Source organism: Pipra filicauda, unplaced genomic scaffold (assembly GCF_003945595.2).
Source record: "Pipra filicauda isolate LSUMZ 115617 unplaced genomic scaffold, ASM394559v2 scaffold157_size4220110_pilon, whole genome shotgun sequence".
In the NCBI taxonomy this organism is placed as follows: Eukaryota; Metazoa; Chordata; class Aves; order Passeriformes; family Pipridae; genus Pipra; species Pipra filicauda.
The window spans coordinates 136,439-156,252 of record NW_024104073.1 but is presented as its reverse complement, the minus strand read 5'-3'; the positions used below and the strand labels follow the sequence as shown (position 1 = coordinate 156,252).

Below are 19,814 nucleotides of genomic sequence, written 5' to 3'. Positions count from 1 at the left end.
AACAAAAAATATTTTTTCACAAAATACATAATAAAACAATAGTCTTCACTGAAGTGGCCCTGTGGTCATTACAGGGATACAGGGATATTCAGTAATGTCTTGGGACTCAGATAGAAAAAAAAGAATATCTAATTCTGACAGTAATACATATTTCATGTTAGATATGAAATCTTGTATTCCAGTATTTAAAGCAAGGCCATATTCAGGCAGGGTTGAGCCCTGTCATTTGAAAGAGGTGATGCCATATACACATCATTTGAGTTTCTAGTTTCTTTCTCTGAGGCCAGGTTTAGAGTTCTTGGAGCAAGTAAAAATTTAAGCAGTATGGTTGGTCGTATAGATAACAACACAGACAACTCAAAGGGACCTGTCATGTGTTGGAGGCTGTATGAAAGGGGTTGATGAAGAGGCATGTGTATGGACAAGATGTGAAGCGCCGACAAAAGAGAAAGGATTGATGTGGAGGCAACTAAAAGATGTCCATGATGGATATAAGGAGAAAGAACGGCTGCAGAAGTAGAGCAAGAAGATTCACCTGGATGATGGGAGCATCTGGAGAAGGAATGTGAGGTGGTCACTTTGGTAAGGAGAAAATGAGAAAGAATGCTTTTATAAAACCTGTCAAGGAAAATATGTACATATGAAAGACCATAATGTCAGTAAAATAAATAAATTCACTAAGAAAATGTAATGAAGGTATTAGCAAGAGTGTTTGGAAAATAAGTCCTTGGAAAAAATTAAAAATAAGACAGAGAGCCAGGCTGGATGTGCAGTTGAGGGAGGTTTTGAGAGACAGAGTGGAACGAGTAATATCTGCAGGTCTATGAATTCTTTTTCTCCTTCCGGGCCACCTGCTGGGGCAGAATTTGAGGATTTCAGATATTTGTGAAGGGAGCCTAGAAGAGAAATGGAGAGAGTCTATTTACAGGAGTATGCAGCGACAGGAAAAGACAGAACGGATTCAAACTGAGAGTAGTATTAGATTAGATACCAGGAAAAAATTCTTTACTGTGAGGGTGGTGAGGCACTGAAACAGGTTGCCCAGAGAAGCTGTAGATGCCCCCATCCCTGGCAGTGTTCAGGACCAGGCTGGATGGGGCTCTGAGCAACCCGGTCTAACGCAAGGTGTCCCTGCCCACGGTAAGAGGGTTGGAACTACTTGATCTTTAAGGTCCCTCCCAACTCAAACCATTCTACGATTTCTCGATTCTGGGATGGCGACGCGACAACCCCAGCGGAACGAAGGAAAAGCGTTTAAAGGGAGAGGCGAAGCCTTTGGTTTCAGCCGCAGCTGCGGCAGCACCAAAAGGGCAGCGACGCACGGCAGCGGCACCGCTCACCGCCTCCATTCCGCCTGCGCGGCGCACGCGCAGTGAAACCGCCGTGCCTCTCCCTCCCCCCTCCACCCACCGCGAGGCGGCCTCTGATTGGTCCGTCCCCCGCCCGCCGTGGCCAATCGGAAGGCCGTCCCGGGACCCCGCCTCTTTAGAACGTGCGGCGGTGGCGGCGGCCCCGGAGAGCGGCGCTGGGATGGCGGCGGCGGGGTGGGCGCTGCGCGGGGCGCTCCCCTCGAGGCTCTGGGGCCGCCTGTCCCCGCTGCCGGGCGCGCCCCGCCGGGCCGCTGCTCACTTCGCGTTCCAGCCGGACCCGGCACCCAGCGAGTACGGTGAGAGGGGACTGGGCCGGGGTCCATCCCACGGGCCGCCCTCAACCTCGCTCTGCCACCGGGTCCGCCCCGCCGCCTCCTTGGGGGACGCCTCCGCCCGGCCGCGACAGAGCGAAGGGAGGGAGGGAGGGAGAGAGAGACGAGTGGGAGCTCCCCGCCTCCGCCCCCCTTAGGCCGTGTGACCCCGCTGTGACCTCGGCGCTTCCAGCCCTCGGGTTTTCCGCGGAAATCCTGGGCTGTGGGTGGGAAGGCCCTCGGGGGCCGCTGGTGCCTCGGGTGGTGAAATGTTTCGGACGGTCAGTGCCAGAGCTGCGCCAGGCCGGCCCCTCGTCTGCTCAGACCTGCGAGGCCTTCCCCGGCCCCTCTCCCAGCGGCAACGCATCTGGCAGTAACCTACTCACTGACATCCCCCCCGAGCTTTGTATTGCCTGCTTAGGTCATGACTGTGATAATAAACCTGCGGTGAATAAAGGCTGCTGTCCGATGAAAAGTTCGAGGTCATCCCTGTGGTCACATGGTGGAGAGTAAACACAGATCACTTGGAAATGAACAGGGTGATGAAAGTTGCTGTTTTGACTTAACTTTTGAGATGCACCCCTGCAAATGACCAGTGCCATGTTCACCTGGAAGCAGCTTGGCTGCTGCAGAATAGCTGTTTCTCTCACATGAATGTCACTATCCTCTAGGTGTTACTCAGTTGGACATGGTGTTGCAGCTTCATTGTGACTAACAGAGGTGGCTGAGAGTTTTCTCGGCTTTTTCTATTAGTGATGACGAGGTACAGGTCTCCAAGGTGTCACAGCAGAAAGCTTGTGTGCTGCAGGTCGCTGCTTGAGATGATGGTGAAGAAACTCTAGTGGGGTGGACCAGTTGCTGCCATTTACTAATGGAAAACTAGTTCCCTGTGAGTTAAAATGCACTTTGAAATTGTGTGAAAAGTAGTGAAAGTGAAACAAAATTTTGCCAATACTGAACCTGATATTGCTGAGATAATACCTTTCCAACTTCACAGTTCAAATCTGAAGGGCACAATTAGTTCCCCCTTCCCTGCAAGGGCTGATACGAAAGCCTGTTTTATAAGCAGAAGAAGAAAGTCAGAACTATCTGTGTGAGAAGCTCCTGACAGTTGCTTAAATAATAAGCATTTATTTATATCAAATACTGGAAGGAATGTATCTTGTGGAAAAGGTGACCTAAGCACTGATGTGGATGACTTCAGTGATGTGGTGACTTCCCACTGATGTGGGAAAGGGAGAAACAGCTGCTGTTCCCCAGCTTTCCTACCCTTGAATTTGTAAATTTTATTTGTAGCTTTCATGTAATTTCAACAGTTCCCATAACAATTTTTTTTTACATTTTCCTCTTAAAGGGCCAGGTAAAGTGTAACGAGTTCAAGAAGCATTTGGACAATGCTTTCAGGCACATGATGTGACTCTTGGGGATGGTCCTGTGCAGGGCTGAGAGTTGGACTTGATGATCCTTGTAGGTCCCTTCCAACTCAACATATTCTGTGATTCTGTGAAGTGAAGTTACCAAGCACAGGAATGTGTAGGAATGCAGCTACTCAGCCCTGGTTTGGCATGACATGAGTCTTTTAACAAAAAATACTAATGTTAATTAACAATTTAGGAGAAAGGGAAGCTGAATGTTTGATGAGAGGTACTGTAGCTACTGGAAGAAGTATGTAGTTCTCGTTTCTGAATTCTAACACCTGTTATGTTTATCTGGAATCTTCGCCAAACCATCTTTTTTTTTTTTTATTCATTCTTTACATGCTGTGTGTGTTGATAGATAGCATTCTCCTGGGCTGTGGCTTCTGGTCATGACTTAGAGGCCTTGCTGGTTAAGAGTTACCAAAAGTCAGCCACGCAATTTCTTATTCAGTTTCTTCTAAGGCATTATTTTATTTGCTTGGAGAATGAGTTGGTCACAGTAGTGGGGACTGGCCTATTTTGTGGTCCATCTTTGCTTTCAGGCCCATTTGTTTTTCCCTGCAGTGCTGGAATGAAGAAAGGCACTCCAGTAGCCTTTCTTGGTTTGAAGGTTTTCTTTCAATTTCAGTTAAAATTCAAAGATTTGAATACAGCAGTCTAATGCATTTGCTTATTTTGGCACCAGGTTGTCTTTCTTTGAAGTATGGATTTGATGCTTCTGACACTTTCTAACTGCAGTGCAGAGAGCAGGCCAGTGGTGTAAAAAACTTGATAATGATACATGTCTGTAAATGGGAAAGGCTGGTGCTTTAAAAAATGTAACTAAAGCATGATGAAATAAGCTTAATGAGATCTGGTGAATCTTAACAGAAAGGATCCCAGTCCTCAGAACAATACTTTGAAAAGTTTCTTCCTTTGAAAAAACTGTTGTATTAGTCATTGTTCCTGGTGTTTGACTGAGCATTGCAAAGCTGCATTTTCTCTAGCTAAGAGCATAATTTTTTTAAAAAATGGTTGCATGCAGTGTAGTAGAATTATAGTCCTTGGGATTGCAAAGTATACCATACTCAATCTTGTCTATCCCATAATTTAAGTTTATTTGGGAAACGAATCTTGAGTACTCCTAACAGGGATCTTGTTTTTGATGGTTAACTAAAGTTTTTAGTCATGTTTGCACCAGTGTTTTCTAATGTACTTTGTGTTTTGAACCAAATTAAATTGCTAAATGATCACTTTCACACAGGGCAAACTCAGAAGATGAACCTCTTCCAGTCTATAACAAGTGCCTTGGACAATGCTTTAGCCAAAGATCCAACTGCAGGTATCCTATACTTGTTAGTGTGTTTTGCTTTGTATAAACTGTGTTTTGGTTTGCCTATTTGTGTACAATACTTAATGCATTTTTTATGGCCTTTAAAGTTTTCTAATAAGTTATTTCTAGATTTTGATCTCCAAAAAAAAATCTTAAAAATGTGTTGCTTTAACAGATTACTAATGGATTGTGTGATCTGAGATGCAGTTGTGTCTTCTCTTATTAGCTCTGTGCATTTTGCTTGAAAGCCAGGACAGAAAGATACATCATTTAACATACTTCTGGTACTACTGATGTGAACTGTACTTAGGGGCAACTTGAGTCCCACCAGTAGAAGGAGTTTTAAAAATGTAAATATTACTTTTAAATTTCTTAAACTTTCTGTTCTCTAAAACTGATATATATTTTTAGAGACCGTATATTCCTTGCTCTGTCCATTCTCCATTCCCTTCTTCCCCACCCTCCAAAATTAATTAAAAACTTTACTGATTTCAGTTCATCATTATGCATAAGCAATGTAAGATTTGCAAGGCTTTTTGTGGTCTGGATAACCTATAACTTTAAAGATTATGGTTCATTATAGCTGGATTAAAAGGCTTATTCTAAACTCTTGCATAAAAGTATTTATTCCACTTTTAATTTGTATACATAAGAGGAGGTCTTTTGCTTCTGTTGTCCTAACAAAGGCATGATGATTGCCAGATATCTGAAAAAGATGTTTTATGTCATGGACACAGCTGTGAAAGCTGCACCATCTTGTGTAATTTTAGTTTTTCTTTTTAGTATTTTAGTAACTCCTTTTGGCACTGCTTGAAGCACTGCTCAACCTAAAGTCTGACTGGTCGTCTAATCTGTTGGGACAAATTTTATGTTGTCTGCCCAGTACTATGCCTGTATACATTCTCTCTCAATCTACAGCTGTGTTATATTCACCTTGATTATATTAAACTTAGACAACTGAGGGTTAATTAGTGCCAAGGACAGATTTTAGATTTTAGAATCAGCCATACAGGCGTAAGTAGAATGTTAGCCCAGCAGGAACCTAGAGTCATATATAATCTTCAGCCTTTAGAGAACCAGTTACTCCAAGGTTCCAGTCTTGCTGCTCAGCTTTGCAGAGCTGGATCTTTGTAAAGCTCTTTGCAAGACCATGTTGGAGTTCTGCAGTCCAGACTGTACAGTCCAGTGAACTGTCGCTACCACTGCACTTACTGAATTAATTAGGACTCGCAATACAGAACATATCCCTCATATGTTTTTAGTTGTATGGGAATTGAGCAACTGTTGTTTAAGTAGTGGAAATTCTCATACTTGTGTTGATGAGAATTAGAATCTGTCCAGGAAAATATGTTTTAGTGACTGAACGAAATGAGTAAAGCCACACAAGTTTGTGGATACCAGCATTAAATGGGATTTTATTTTTTTTTATATGCCAACTGACTGAAAAGTGAATAGCCATATGGTAACAGAAAGGCCTTACAAAGATTTTAAGTACATAAAATCTCCCCCAAATTATTCTTAAAAATTAATTAGAGAAATAATCTGGGGACATACTTCAATCATATACTCCATGACTGCATTCATTTTACATCATTATTGAAGTTATTTTTCTTTAAATGGTCATTGATGTGACTGTCAGAAGTGTGTTAATCCCCTTTAGTGCTTCCAATCAGAAATTTATTTTATTTAATTTAAACAAGAAGGTTAACTTGTTATTTTGCATCTTTTAGAATATGGAGAGTATTGAGGAATTTGGGAATTATCAGAACTGACCCTAGTTCATGCAAGCTGCTATTGGTGGTACTGCTGCACATCTTACACGCTTAAAAAATTGAAATGGGCAATACTTATTTCTGCGAAATAAATAACAAAACTGTTTTAAGAAAAATTAGACATCATTGTTCCATAAATGCAATGGAAAACCCCCCAGATTAGCTGGTACAAAGCAAAGTTTTAAAGGCAAATACTTTTAGTGATAAAACTTTACTGACTGCAAAGATAGTAGTGTTGAATACTGAGATTTGTCCTAGTTATTAGATATTCATATTTTCTGTAGAGGAATTCCTTTGAAGTCACTCTCCAGGGATCTGGCAAGTAGGTTTGGAGAAGGTTGAAAATTTCGTGTTGGATCGGTATTTCGAAGACAACTTCAATTTGATAGTTTTCAAAACACTATATTTACTGAAATCTGTGGATGAAGAATGCAAATGGTTACCATTTGAAGCAGAAGGCCCAACTTCAGTGACTCTGTAGTGACTGAATGTAATTGCTTTTTAGAATTTTATTTATTTAGTTTTAGGTATTGTGATATTATAGGATATTTCAGAAAAATAAGTAGATTGTTTAATGAAAGCCTAACTGAATCAGTTTCATGAATTCTGTTGGTTCTTCCTTTGTTATAGTGCATGAGAGATGCTTAGGTCTAGATAAATCTTGTAGTGAAATGAAATGTAAGGTGTTACTCATGTTAGTGTCTCATATAAAAACTTTTGAAACTTGTTCATTAAAAGTAAGATACATTAGAGTAATATTACCCTCCTGTGCTGTCCTTATTTTCAGTAGTGTTTGGTGAAGATGTGGCCTTTGGTGGAGTCTTCAGATGTACAGTTGGCTTACGAGACAAATATGGTAAGTTAACTTATAAATCTGACATCAATTTCATTTAACATCTCTGCTCTTTTTTACCCCTCTGTGTTTTTTAGGAGAAGAAGACGTAGGAGAGAAGCCTTGTAAATATACTGTTTTCCTTTCTGTTGTTCTTGGAAATAGAAAAAGCTGTGAATGTGTTACCATTTCTGTAAGCTTTTCAAGCTTTTGACACTTGCTGATGTAATTTCAGGAGTCTTCTATTTCTTCAACTACCTTTATCAATGTAACTTCATTTTTTTGAATTGCTTTCCGACTGGATATTTAATATTGTGGCCCTATTACTGTAATCAGTTATAGCTTAGCAACAATACATGGTGATGTTTTTTCATCCTATCTGTTAAGAACCATAAAGAAATTACATTAAAATGGATTTAAACTCTTTGTTAAATAGTTTTTCCCCTAGCATGGCCTGGAAAGACAGTAGAGAAATTATATAGCTAGGCTTGTCCTTCATCTAGAATGTGATTGGTTTACTTATTTGGGAGACTTATGGGAAAGCATTCAGAGAAATGCTACGACCTTGTCTCAAAGAGTCTTAGAAGTAGCCTTTACACTGTAGAGAAAAAAGAGGTTTACAAAAGTATATGAAAAAATAAGATGGTACCTAAGTATCTAATATTTCAGACTGTGGAGGTGAGTTCAATGGAAGAGGAAAAATAATTAATTGCAGGAATTTTTTCTTAAAAACGTATTTTTTCTAAGTAAGCTTTAAATAGGAGATTCCTTTAAAACTTGCAGGAACTTTTAAAATTTTTTAAAATTTTAAATTTTTTTTGTGTGATTTGTGATTTAAATTAATTCATATATTGTGTTCATTTTGGAAGAAACTTGGTTCTTCCGTTTCTGTGGGACAGTCTCCTACAGCTGAGTTTCAGTGGCTTCCAAGGATGGGGGGGAAGGAAAGGACTTTAAGATCCTATATTGTTGCACAAGCATATAAGTGTTACATTCACAGTTCTTGATGGATAGAATGTAACCACTGAGTTCTGACACCTGGTTGGCAAATCTAAAGGACTTTTCCAAATCCTTCACTGCTCTTCCAATTAAGTTTCTTCTTTGGTTATCCATTTGGTGTGGTGCTATCAAAACCTGGCCATGCAAACCCAAAACACAGGAAAAATAAATGATCTTTATGCTGCTGCTGAGGTGCTGATAAGCAAACAAAGACAAGTTTGGACAGAAAGAGAAGTCTGAAGATAAAGTGAATTTGGGGCTCATTTACAAAATGATAATTTAACTTTATAAGGCAGGTAAGATGACACAGATAACTTGGCTTCTTTCTTCACTAGTAGTGAAATTCAGTAGAAAATAGGCCGTGACTGAAGAGGGAATGGCAAAGATGAACTAGAGGATGTACTGAAAATATAGTTACAGTGCTGAGGAGAACCAGGAAAGACTAAAAGTGCAAAAATTAAGGGAATCCAATATTTTGAGGGGTGTGTCTGTCTATCAGTGTTGTCTTAGAGATTAAATAAGTTCTAGGTGGAACGCTTGTTTTATGCAAAGGCTAGTCCTTGTAAAATAAGGAGGAGTTTCAGGTGGAACTGACAAAAAAAGAGCTTCATGGATCTTACCTGTAAGAGGAAGTTTACATACACTTACTGACTTTTTTTCTCCATTTTCCTCCTGCACTTATTATCAACATAATAATAGGTGATACAAGTAATATAATATGAGGTTGTTTTTATATGTTGATGTAAAATATGAAGGAATTAATGCTTTTTTCTCCTATTCTGGAAGAGAGAAGCTGATTTTTTGTTTAGTTTCTTTTTCCTTGCAGGTAATCAAAATCACTAGGTGGCAGTCTATGCCTGTAAGTAGTTATTTTGATACAAATTAATAGTTTCTTTTTAAGCACTTTATAAAGGTCAAGGTCTAAATATCACCTAAGATTATAGTAGGGAGAATTTAGTATACTAATACTCAGTAGTAGTATTATACAGATGTTGGCTGCTATCCAGAATGTCTCTCTGGAGAGACAAAAAAGAGAAAAAATAATTCTTTTAGAATAAATCTGTCATTAAATATAAAAGCTGCATTTTTTTTTTCCAGAAGAACCATCAAACCTGTGCACAGTGTAATGTGGTAGTATAAACACAGCTAGAGGCCTGTACTATTAAGTGAAAGAAGACAAGCGCATTAACTTTGTAAGGAAATAAATCCAACCTTTTGATCAGATGAATTTTTAACATGCTACCGAGAATTTTGTTTGAAAATGTTTAATTAAGGAATCATAGGTAAAGAAGGCAGAACGAAGTTTCTTTTCCATGATATCTGTGACTTATGGTGCTATGTTTGTTCCTATACATCTTATGTCAAGATCTGAAACACAATTCCAGTTTTCTGGCATCGAACTGAATACTTAGAAATCTTTTTCAGTATAATCCTCCATCCTGAAAATGAGTAGACTTTCTGAAATATTTATGTAGAGTGTTTTCCTTTCAGATAAGGGAAGGGAAATAAGTATTGTACAGTTTTTTTTCCTTTGTCCCTTCCCTCTGGTCGTGTGCAGTGGAAGGCATATTAATGTTATATTTCTTATCTGCTTTCCCACCACCCTCTGACAGGTTTTTGGTTGTCACCATTTTGCAGAGGTTACATCCTCTAACCTCTGGAGTATCTTTATTGAAATAAGGAATATGTGCTGTTTTATAGTCCTGCTGTGTGGAGATGTGTCCTATCTTTAAAGCAATGTGATGTTATCTGCCTACTGTGTTTTTATAGCCTAGGTAATGTGTGCAAACATTTTTTAAATTTTATTTTCTTAAGGGTAAGTACATTATTATTTCCATCTTTTAGAGGAAATGCTATGCAAATGAAATAACTGTACATTTGTCTTTGAGTTCTGCAAATGGATTTGAAACAATGATCTTGGATTGGGAATACATGTGTCCCATTGCTCTATCTGAAGCATGAAATAAAGTTGCAGCATGTATAGATCAGTACTATCCACATGACAGAAATACAGAGGAGATCAGAGGTAGGAATTAGATGATAGGAGGTAAAGAAATGGGAGGGAAAAACAGAAGATAAAGTAAAAATGGAGAAAGTGGACAGATGTGAAGACTGAGAAACAAGAAAGATGAAATAGTGATTGACAAGATATGCCACTCAGAAGAATGCCAGGGCAGGTTTTTTTGAGGTAACTCCAAAAAAAGAGACGTATTATTCTACTGTAGTCAAAAAACGAAGGTCTTAAGATTGTATAAACAGTGGAAGTGAAGTATATATATAATACTTTCCTTGAATGCTCCCTCTGCTGTCCTCCAAACACCTTCAGCTTGAGGGCTTCCTTATCTAAAAGTGCCTCTGTGTAGTCATTAGCCTCTGTAGCAATTTGTCTTTCATACCATTTTGGCCTGCACTTGAAGGGAGTCTGTAGTGTGCACTTACTGCCATGTCAAAAGACCGTCCTTAGTGAGGGTAAAGGTCAAGAGCTTTGTGACTATTTCAGAGCTCGATATTCTGAGAATGTGGAATGGGGTCAGTCTTTTCTCAGAACCCTGGGAATCCAACAGAAAAAAGATGGGCTTGACAGGTCTTTCCCTACAGCAGTGCTTTGGAGGAGGCTGATTTTTTTCGTGTTTATATGTTCACTTTTATAGATGACTTACTGAGATTCTGCTCAATCCCCTATTACACAGCAATCTACAATTCTCTTCCATGGAATGTCCTTCTGTTTGCCATCAAGGGAGTCTAGGTGACTGTAAATTAGATTCCCAATATTTGCAGGCCTGAATAGGTGATATTCTAAGTTTTTGAGCTATTGAAAATTATTTTTGAACTTAAAGAGTAGTGTAAATGAGTTTTTTACTTTTCAGGAGGGAAATCTTGAACAATGGTATTTCTGTTCACTTACAACTATTTGCAAATGCAGGTAGAATGTGAATACTTTGAATGGAAATTTTTATTTCAAAGATTATCTCAGTTCCTGGAGAGTGGCACTTTGGTGTATCCCATCACAAGTGAGTGCTTGCCTAGGATAGAAGAGACTTGGCCTTAGTGCTGTCCCTCAGGAGTTCTGAACTTACTCCACAGATGGTTGACTGAAATACCAAAGCTGATCTTTGTGGAGATACAGCAAAAATGGTTTTGTCAGCAGTTGTTCTTTTGAAATATTTTGGAATTATTTTGTCTTTTGCTCACGTGATTCATTAGTCACTGTTTGGGATCCTCTGTGTGGATAGCAGAGTGAACAAGAGGAAGATAGGTTTCTTCCTTTCTGAATTGATGTACTGTCGCTGATTGGAGAGTATTTCACTCATGGTTTTTATTTTTGTTCATTCTGGTTTCTTTTAGGTGTTCTGTTTGGTCTCTGTTATTGCTGTTCCCCTCTTTTTGTTTGCCCGTGCACACAGAGATGTACTGCCCACAAAAGCTTATTGTGCCCTCATACAGAGTCAATTAGAACAAAATGCTTTTCATAGGTTTCTGTGTAACATTGCTGATATGTTCTAGAGTGATATTTGCTGCCTTTATTAGCAATGCAGTGTTGACTGTCAGTTTGTGGCCTGATTTAGTCCCCAAGTCCTTTCTAATCTACTGCTTTGCAGTCACTAATTGTTTTTTTTTTCTGGGGGGACACTTGATAAAATGGAACTTGGTAGGAACAACTGTGTGTCACTCCTGTACAAAACAAAATCAATCTCAGATTATTTCCTTTCAGGTAATTCTGAGTTACATACGTGGCTAGAGACATTAATACATGCAGACAGTAGTAAATGAGGAATATGCAGCTTCAATTTTTTTTTTCTCCTTACTCATTTTTCACAGCTAAAATAAATTCCCTCTCGTGGAGCGAAAGGGTGCAATAAGTACACACATGTAACTTGAAATTTAAGTATCTTTTTTCCCTAAATATTTTCAAGCATATAGGATTGTTTAATAAATAATCCTTCCCATGCTTTATTATTTTGATGCAGCTAGAAGTGTAGGTAAAGTTGGTAGGATTTTTTTCTTTCAAACCCTATTTAAAAAAAAGGGTGAAATAGGTGGGGAGCAGATTATAAACAGTAATTACTGTCTGTTCAGTCAGTCCAGGATATTTTCTTGCAAATTGGAAAATCGCAGAACAAAAAGGAAAATCAAAAGAAGAAATAACACTTGTATTGAATCCCGTGAGAATGGGGGGAACTGAATCAAAAATTTCCCCTGTGGAAAATTTCAAACACATCAAAAAGCAAGTCACTAAACTACATATGAAACCACAGTTATAGTTGTAGCAAGAAAATAGCATCCTTATGTCAGGATGACTTAGCCACATTAGCAATCAGCTGGATGCTTTAAAAATGATTTTATTTATCACTTCCATATTTGTTTTGTTTTCGTTTCCTTTCTGCCTGCCTTACAGAATTTGGTCTCTGAAGAACAGGGTATGTTTTGGGACAGATCAACTGGCAAAAGCTGTTTTTAGCCTTCAGTGGTGGAGATTCACTGGCTTTCCTGCACACATGATGCCAGTGCAGGATTATTCTTATGGTTTGAAGCTTTTCCTTATTGATCAGTTTTCTCTGAGCTCTGGCTGCTGCAGCTGGAGGATATAAGCCATCCAAAACTGGATACTTTACTCTGTATCTTCCTGAGTAAAACCTGCTTCCTTACAGCTCTCTGTTGTTACATTTCATGATGATGCTAGTTTGTCTTGCAGCAATAATGTTTATTTACAATATCTGATCCGCTGTAATCCCTGGTTGTTATTATGTAGACTTGTGTCTAAGGTGTAAACATCTGTGTGAGTTTTCAGGGAACACTTCATTCTCAGTAAATGAACCATTTGTTTATAGTCCAGTAAAATAATTCAGGAGTTTTTGTTTATTTGGCCAGGAGATGGCTGTGCTTAACCATGCCCAAGGGACACCAGCCTTTCTAAAATAATGGTAGTCATTCTTTGAAGATAAGTATTTACTTGAGCATGATATTATTTTATGAGCTTGAGCTGTAGAAAACTCCTGAAGGCAAGTTCTCTGCTTTAGTGAAAAGCCTATGAGGGTAAACATGGGTGAGAAGATAAGAGTTGTCCCTAGGTTGTTACAGTATTTGGTGAAGCTTCTTGGCTAAAGTTTGGATATACTTGCAAAAATTGCTTAACATACTGATGGCTTTTAGTAGCATGAAATAATGGGAGCATCTTTTGAAGCTGAGCTAGTAGAAGTATATAAAATGTAGGGTTTTTTTAAAGAAAATTCTGATAGTTTGCCTCCAAAATCGATTCAATACTTTAAAATGTTTATATTGTAAATATTTTTTGCTAGTGATTTCAGGAAATTGTTTATTATCTAGACTTCACTGCATGCTACTGGTGAGGGAGCAGAGATCTGTCAATGGAGATTCTGGGTTGTTCTGGTTGTTCTTGTGTTGCCAAACAGGAACAGTGCAAAGGCAAGAAGTACAGGAACACAGTTTGGATGGGCTGTAATGCAGTATATTACGGTACTATGCTGCCTCCCAGAAGCTACTAGTTGTTGAGTATTAATTCAACTGGTGGGAAGACACTCTGGGGTTTTATGTGGGGTTTTTTAATCAATAATTATGGGGTCTTTTACTTTTTTTTAGAACATAATATGCTATTATAGGGAGGAGGAAAAACTCAGCCTAAAGTAGCATGGGTGTTAGGGGTTTATTGTATAAACAGGAAGATAGAAAATGTTATGTTGATGCTTCAGAAGCAGACTGCAAGCTTGTTGGAGAAGCACAGTGCTTCTTTCACGTAGGTGCTGGTCCTTCCTACCACACTGCATGTGGTAGAAGAAAGTACTTCAGAATTTTTGACGTGGTGGACTTAAGCTGAGAGTGGAACATTTTATTCAGTGTTAAAAATGACTAGTTGTATAGATTGAGTAAAACCCAAGTAGTCTGGGGTTTGGTTATCCTTGTTTCTTTGTGGATGGATTTAAGTGGAGAATTCTGCAGCTTACTTGCCTGGTTCTTCCAGAGCAGTTTGGCAAGACCTGGATTTTGTTCTGATTTATATAAATGCCTTTGAACAGTAACATCTGGAGAATGTGTTCCAGACTCATTACACAATAGTACATTTTGTTCGTTTTCATGTTAAATAGCCAATTCTTTTTTTAAGATTTACAGTTAGAAAAAAAGGAAAAAGTTATTTGAGAACTTGCTAAAATGTAATATGTCTCTTTACACTGTTTGTATCTGTGGGATAATGATATAAATCAGTCTGTGTCAGAGCTAAATAACTTTTATTTTAGTTTTGTTTTTATTTTTTTTAAATTGTTCTGATAGTGTGCCTGGTGTGAAAGCAGTATTTTATTTGTTTGGGAATTACTAATATTTCTTAAGTTTCTTTTTATATGTTGTAGACCTGTTTGAGGGAAGGATAAAGAATATACTTTTTAATATAGAACTTCATACTCAGTGCAGAGCTTAAGAAAGTTGTTCTAACACATTTTTAAGATATTTCAAGATACATTGCTGGGCAAAAAAAGTATGTGCTGCTGAGCTTCATAAAAATGGAATTTTCCACTTTAGAAAATACTTGCAGTGAAACATAGAAAAATAATATTTTAATAATATCGTATCAATGAGTTTAAAACTTTATGTATTAAAGACACAAGATGGAATTGATGAGCATAACTAGTCTTTGCAGTCTGTAATAATACTAGATCTGCAAGGACTTTTTAAGTACCTTGTTTTAGATGTCTGTCTTTATGCCTTTCCTATTCCTTAGGTAGAATTAAATGATTGGTTAGAATTAATTAATTAATTAATTAATTAATTAATTAATTTAATTAATTAAATGATTGGTTAGAATTAAATGATTGGCAAATCTGCCACTTAGATGTGAGCTGCTTATTGAATGTTTTGTAACAGTATGGAGCTGATCACCCACATACAAATGAACATCACTTTGAACAGCAGGGTAATCTTAATTTAGCTTGATTCAGAGCCATCTAACTTGATTCAGAGCTGTCTTCTGGTGACCAGGCTGACATAACATGCTAGTCATTATTATAAAAGATCTCCTTTCTTTTTAATTTGTAGAAACATTAAATCCTCAAAACCTGGTAAGGAGTTTTCACACTTACATGGAAACACCAAATATAGATCAATTTATTGATTTTTCTCATGCTCATGCTTTGCATGATAAAGGGACAGGAGTGGTTGCAAGTGAGATTTGTGAGATGGTTTTCGTTACTGCAGATTACTGGTCATTCAGCCCTTTGCTCCTGAGTACTTCTTGAGCAGCATGAAATCCTTGCTCTTGTGTTGGGAATAGTTGCTTTACAATTCAAGGTAGATCCAGCATGCTTTCCCATTTACTATAAAGTACTTCTACACTGCTGATACCGAGGAACGTGAGAGAGCATAACGTGTATTTGACAGTTTTGCTTATTCCCTTATTTGTCATCCAGATGCTGTACCCAGCTTATTACAGCAGAATTTTCATTAACATGTTGTAATACTTAGCTTTGGTAACTGTTCTGTGTTTCCTGTTGGATCTCTCTGTCATGTGATGTTGCAGATAGTGTGAAAATGCATGGAGCTGACCTAAGCCTCTTAAATTAAGCTGATATATTGTCCTTTGGTTATACCCACATATAAGTGTTTGGTAGATGTCAATTTTTGGGCATATTTTTGCAAGTAAGCATTCTGTCATCTGGTAGAGCTTCTCATGTCACACTTAATAGTCAGTTATGCTTTTCTGCAAGTGTGCTTCTCACACAGCAAAATTTTTTTGTGGCTGAGCAAGGAATGTTATTAGTCACAGCTGGAGGAACACTCCAATCCCTTGTATAATTAGGCATCACACTTTTTTTATTTAGGATACAACTGGGTATGTGAGCCAGATGATGATGAGGAATTCAGTGTGGTGTGGGCAACCTGCATGAATGTTTGAACTAGCAGTTCTAGCTCAGAGTGTTCTCAAAAAGTCATAGTCTTACTCAAGACGATGCATTTTTCTTCCAAGAGCTCGTTAGATCACAACTACACTTTCATCTCCTCTCCCCCAGGATTCCCTTAGGAGAAAAGTAAAAAGAAATTCTGGTGAGCAAATCTGCCACTTAGATGTGAGCTGCTTATTGAATGTTTTGTAACAGTGTGGAACTGAATCAGTACTATTTTATCAATGCCATTAAGTGCTTCCATCAACGGGACAGGTACAGGCATAAAGAGTTTGGGTAGTGAGCATGTAGCTTTGCTTGAGGCTGTCATTGAATCATAAAATATGAAAGGCTGAAAGGAAAAGACCTAGAAAGTTATCTGCTCCAAAGCAGGACTCAGAGTCAGTTTAGGTTTCCTGTGTTTTGTCCAGCTGAGTTTTGAACATGTCCAAGGCAGGAGCTTGTACAACCTCTCAGGTTTGTTCCAGCAGTTTGTTCCAGCATTTCACTACTGTCATAGTGAGGTTTTTTCCTCTTAGATAATTAGTTTCCCCTTTTGTAAGTCTTCACTATTTGCTTTAGGAAGGCAGAGCTGTTCATAAATTAGTTTCTTTGAGTCTTCCCTCATCCAGAGGGCAGTAAGCCTGACAAGTAAGTTCTCAATGTTAGAGTCATGCTGTGAACTTTTAGAATTTACTAAGTTTTACTAGAGAGTTTTCCTTCCAAACCTGAAATGTGGTAACTGTGCAGATTGTAAGAATTTGTAGGTAATTGAGGAGATTGCCCCCTGTCTGTGGTAACCTTTTCTTTGTACTTCAGCAGTTTTCCTGATTCTGATATTGTTTGTGATCTTTGAGAGTAAGGGTTAAATGAAATGCAATAGATATGCTTTCTCCTAAGGAGATCTTGGGGGGAGAGGAGGTGAAAGCGTAGTTGTGATCTAATGAGCTCTTGGAAGAAAAATGCATTGTCTTGAATAAGAGAATGACTTGTTGAGAACATTTTGAGCTAGAACTGCTAGTTCAAATATTCATATTTCTTCCAATGTATGATTGCCTTGGAATTAGTGACTGGGAGAGACTTAAAAGGAAGTTGTTCTTCACTTCCAGTTTACCTGAACTACTCCTCAGAAGTGTTGGTTATGTCAATGGCATGTATGATAAAACTGAAGAATTCCTGTTCTTATCAGTTGCTGAGCAAAACAGATGACCTTTACTACGGGCAACACTGTGGTGATTGGTGCTTCAGAAGGATACATTGTTTTGGTGTGATTTTTTTTTCCCTCTCAAATGAAGTATAATTAAGACTCCTGTAAACACGTGAAACTGAATAAGAGACGTATCTGTCATTTGACCTTTAAAACTTCTGTCTAGAATAAGAAGGCAGCTCCTTTGTTGCAGAGTAGAGCGTGATAGTGAATTTTGCAACAGCAGTATAGGAGGAAGCTAATTTAGTTTAGTGTATGCAAATCTCTTTTCTGACCATGTTGTCGGTTGCTCACAGATTTCTGTAGTATGTTTTTTTACTCGCTCCTGTATCTTACTGCTATAAGTTGACTTTCTGGAATATTTATGGAAAAAGTGATGGGAATGCCATGTAATTAGTTGCTAAGTGGTCAAAATTGGAATGACTTTTTCATTCAAAGGAACTAAATGTTGAAATTCTTTTGAAGGTATAGGCAGTGTATACACAGTGATTTGTGACTGTGTGTGGATATATATGTTTCTCCTGTAACAGACCCAACTCACTGCACTTGACTTGAGACTTTACGTTGACTTGACTGGGGGCTGAGACCTGACCACTCAGCCATGGAGTTGGCTGAGCTGTGCCAGAGGCATGGTTGGGTCCTTGAAGCCTGCTGTGAATGTCTGGGCACACAAATGTTCTTGGCTCTTGTGGGATACAGATTTGGGGAAGAAAAGGAGAGGAATATAGCTCAATTCTGTAAATTGTATTATTCTCTGTGCAATAGATAAAAGTCATCTTAAGAAGTTGTAAGCTAGTTGCATATGAAATCTTTTTCATTTCATATAGTTACTTTTCATCTGTTAGGTGGATGAAATAATGTATTTTAACATGAACAGCTGTGGAAAAAGCAGCTATTTGATGACATGGCATGTTAGTGTGCAGGAATTCAAGACTGAGAGGTGAACCATCTCTGTGTCTGTGAAACTGAGGGCCTGCTTTTGAGAAGTAGGTTTGAAATTTCTATATTCAGCTGTAAAGCTAATGTGCTTTTACTGATATCCCCTGTAGAGGAATAGGGCCCATTGCGCACCTTTTTTTTTAAAGCTTTAGAAATGTGACTAGGATGTCAGTAAACCAAAATGATTAAAATTAATCAGAAATTACTAGAGCTCTTTTGTGTTCACCCAGGAGCTCTAAAAGAGCTGAGTATAAATTTACTTAACTGCTTGCTGTTATGCCTGTCCTCTCACATAGTATCAGAGAAATGGAAGATAATAAGTGTCACCAGTTATAAAATGAGGATTAAAATGGATGGTGGGACCAAGAAAGTTTGACTGCTGGATAGACTGTCTTAATTATGTTATGAAATACAGTTAGTAGACTTATGTAGATGTATATCTGTGAAAAATCCTAGATATTCTAGGGTTACAAAAGGTCTTCAAAGGCAGGACTGATTTGAAATCAGTCACTTCTATTTGCACTTTCTACAGGAAGTCCCTGGTGAGTAGCAAAGAAGCTAATCTGCTGGGACTTCCTTTTCTTTCCAGTTATTTCTGAATGTGCAGCCCCGACTGCTGCATTTGATGTCAAAATTAGCTTCTTACACTCTTCTATTTGACTTCTAGTGGATGTTTTAAGGGGAAGTCGATGGGATCATGGAGAGGAATAAAATACTCTCCAGGTATATTGTTAATAGTCCTCCGTACTGACATTTTTTAAGATGCCTTTTTTTAACACCAGTATCTTAAAAACAAAACACAGTTCTCCTTTGACTAACTTGCCATGAGTACTCCTTAAACCACTCAAATGGTCCAGACTCTTGCAGAGTGATATGAAATTACTCAGAACCAGGGCATTGGGTGGTGTGTTAACATTTTAGGAGATTTGATATTGTTTGACCATCTCATTTTTGAAGTTACATTAAGACAGGAACATGACTCATTACAGATACTGAAATCTGAAATACTTTTTTCCTGGTGTCTTGGAACAAATAAAGATGAAGCAGGCCAAAACATTAATGCACAATAATCGACTACGTCTGTCTGTAAACATGCTCTGTTAGGTTGCTATGAAACTATTCTTGGCAGACAAGAAGATGTCTTTGAGAGTGCCTTAAAGCTGTTGTCTCTTAGACAGAGGGTCAGTGGTAACTTGAACATTTGTGGGGTAGTCTTTGTTCTGAAAATCACAAAAATCAATCTTTTTTTATTTAAGTAAAAATAGATCTGGGCAGGATGAAGTTGTTGTTTGAAAATTGAATCAGGTATTGCTTTTTTTCCTTAGTGTAGTAATTTCAGATTTTCCTTATTAAAGAACACTTCTAGAGTGTTTATTCACTTCCTTAACAGGCATCTAGTCTTACTCCTGAGTTGTTGGGATTGAGAGATGAGAATCATAGAATCAGCTGGGTTGGAAAGGACCTCCAGAATCATCAAGTCCAAACCTTGATCCACTACCGCCATGGTTTCTAGACCATGGCACTAAGTGCCACATCCAGTCTCATCTTAAAAACCTCCAGGGACGGAGAATCCTCCACTTCCCTGGGCAGCCCATTCCAATGCCTGATTACCCTCTCTGTAAAGAATTTCCGTCTAATATCCAACCTAAACCTCCCCTGGCACAGCTTAAGACCATGCCCTCTTGTCTTGCTGATAGTTGCCTGGGAGAAGAAACCAACCCCCACCTGGCTACAACCTCCTTTCAGGGAGTTGTAGAGAGTGATGAGG

At 38.5% G+C, this 19,814-nt stretch overlaps 1 protein-coding gene across 4 annotated transcripts in view; it reads left to right on the top strand.

Moving 5' to 3' along the window:
• Positions 1-1,529: 1,529 nt before the first annotated feature.
• BCKDHB (branched chain keto acid dehydrogenase E1 subunit beta) overlaps positions 1,530-19,814 on the top strand; it is a 117,397-nt gene continuing 99,112 nt past the window's right edge. For 2 of the 4 annotated variants that reach the window (XM_039379127.1, XM_027734993.2), the window contains exons 1-3: positions 1,530-1,666; positions 4,343-4,420; positions 6,971-7,039. In XM_039379127.1, coding sequence (XP_039235061.1) covers positions 1,531-1,666; positions 4,343-4,420; positions 6,971-7,039 — 283 coding nt within the window. In that variant the 5' untranslated portion in view covers position 1,530. The remainder of the gene's footprint in view (positions 1,667-4,342; positions 4,421-6,970; positions 7,040-19,814) is intronic. The other 2 variants (XM_027734991.2, XM_027734996.2) reach the window with 2 other exon arrangements.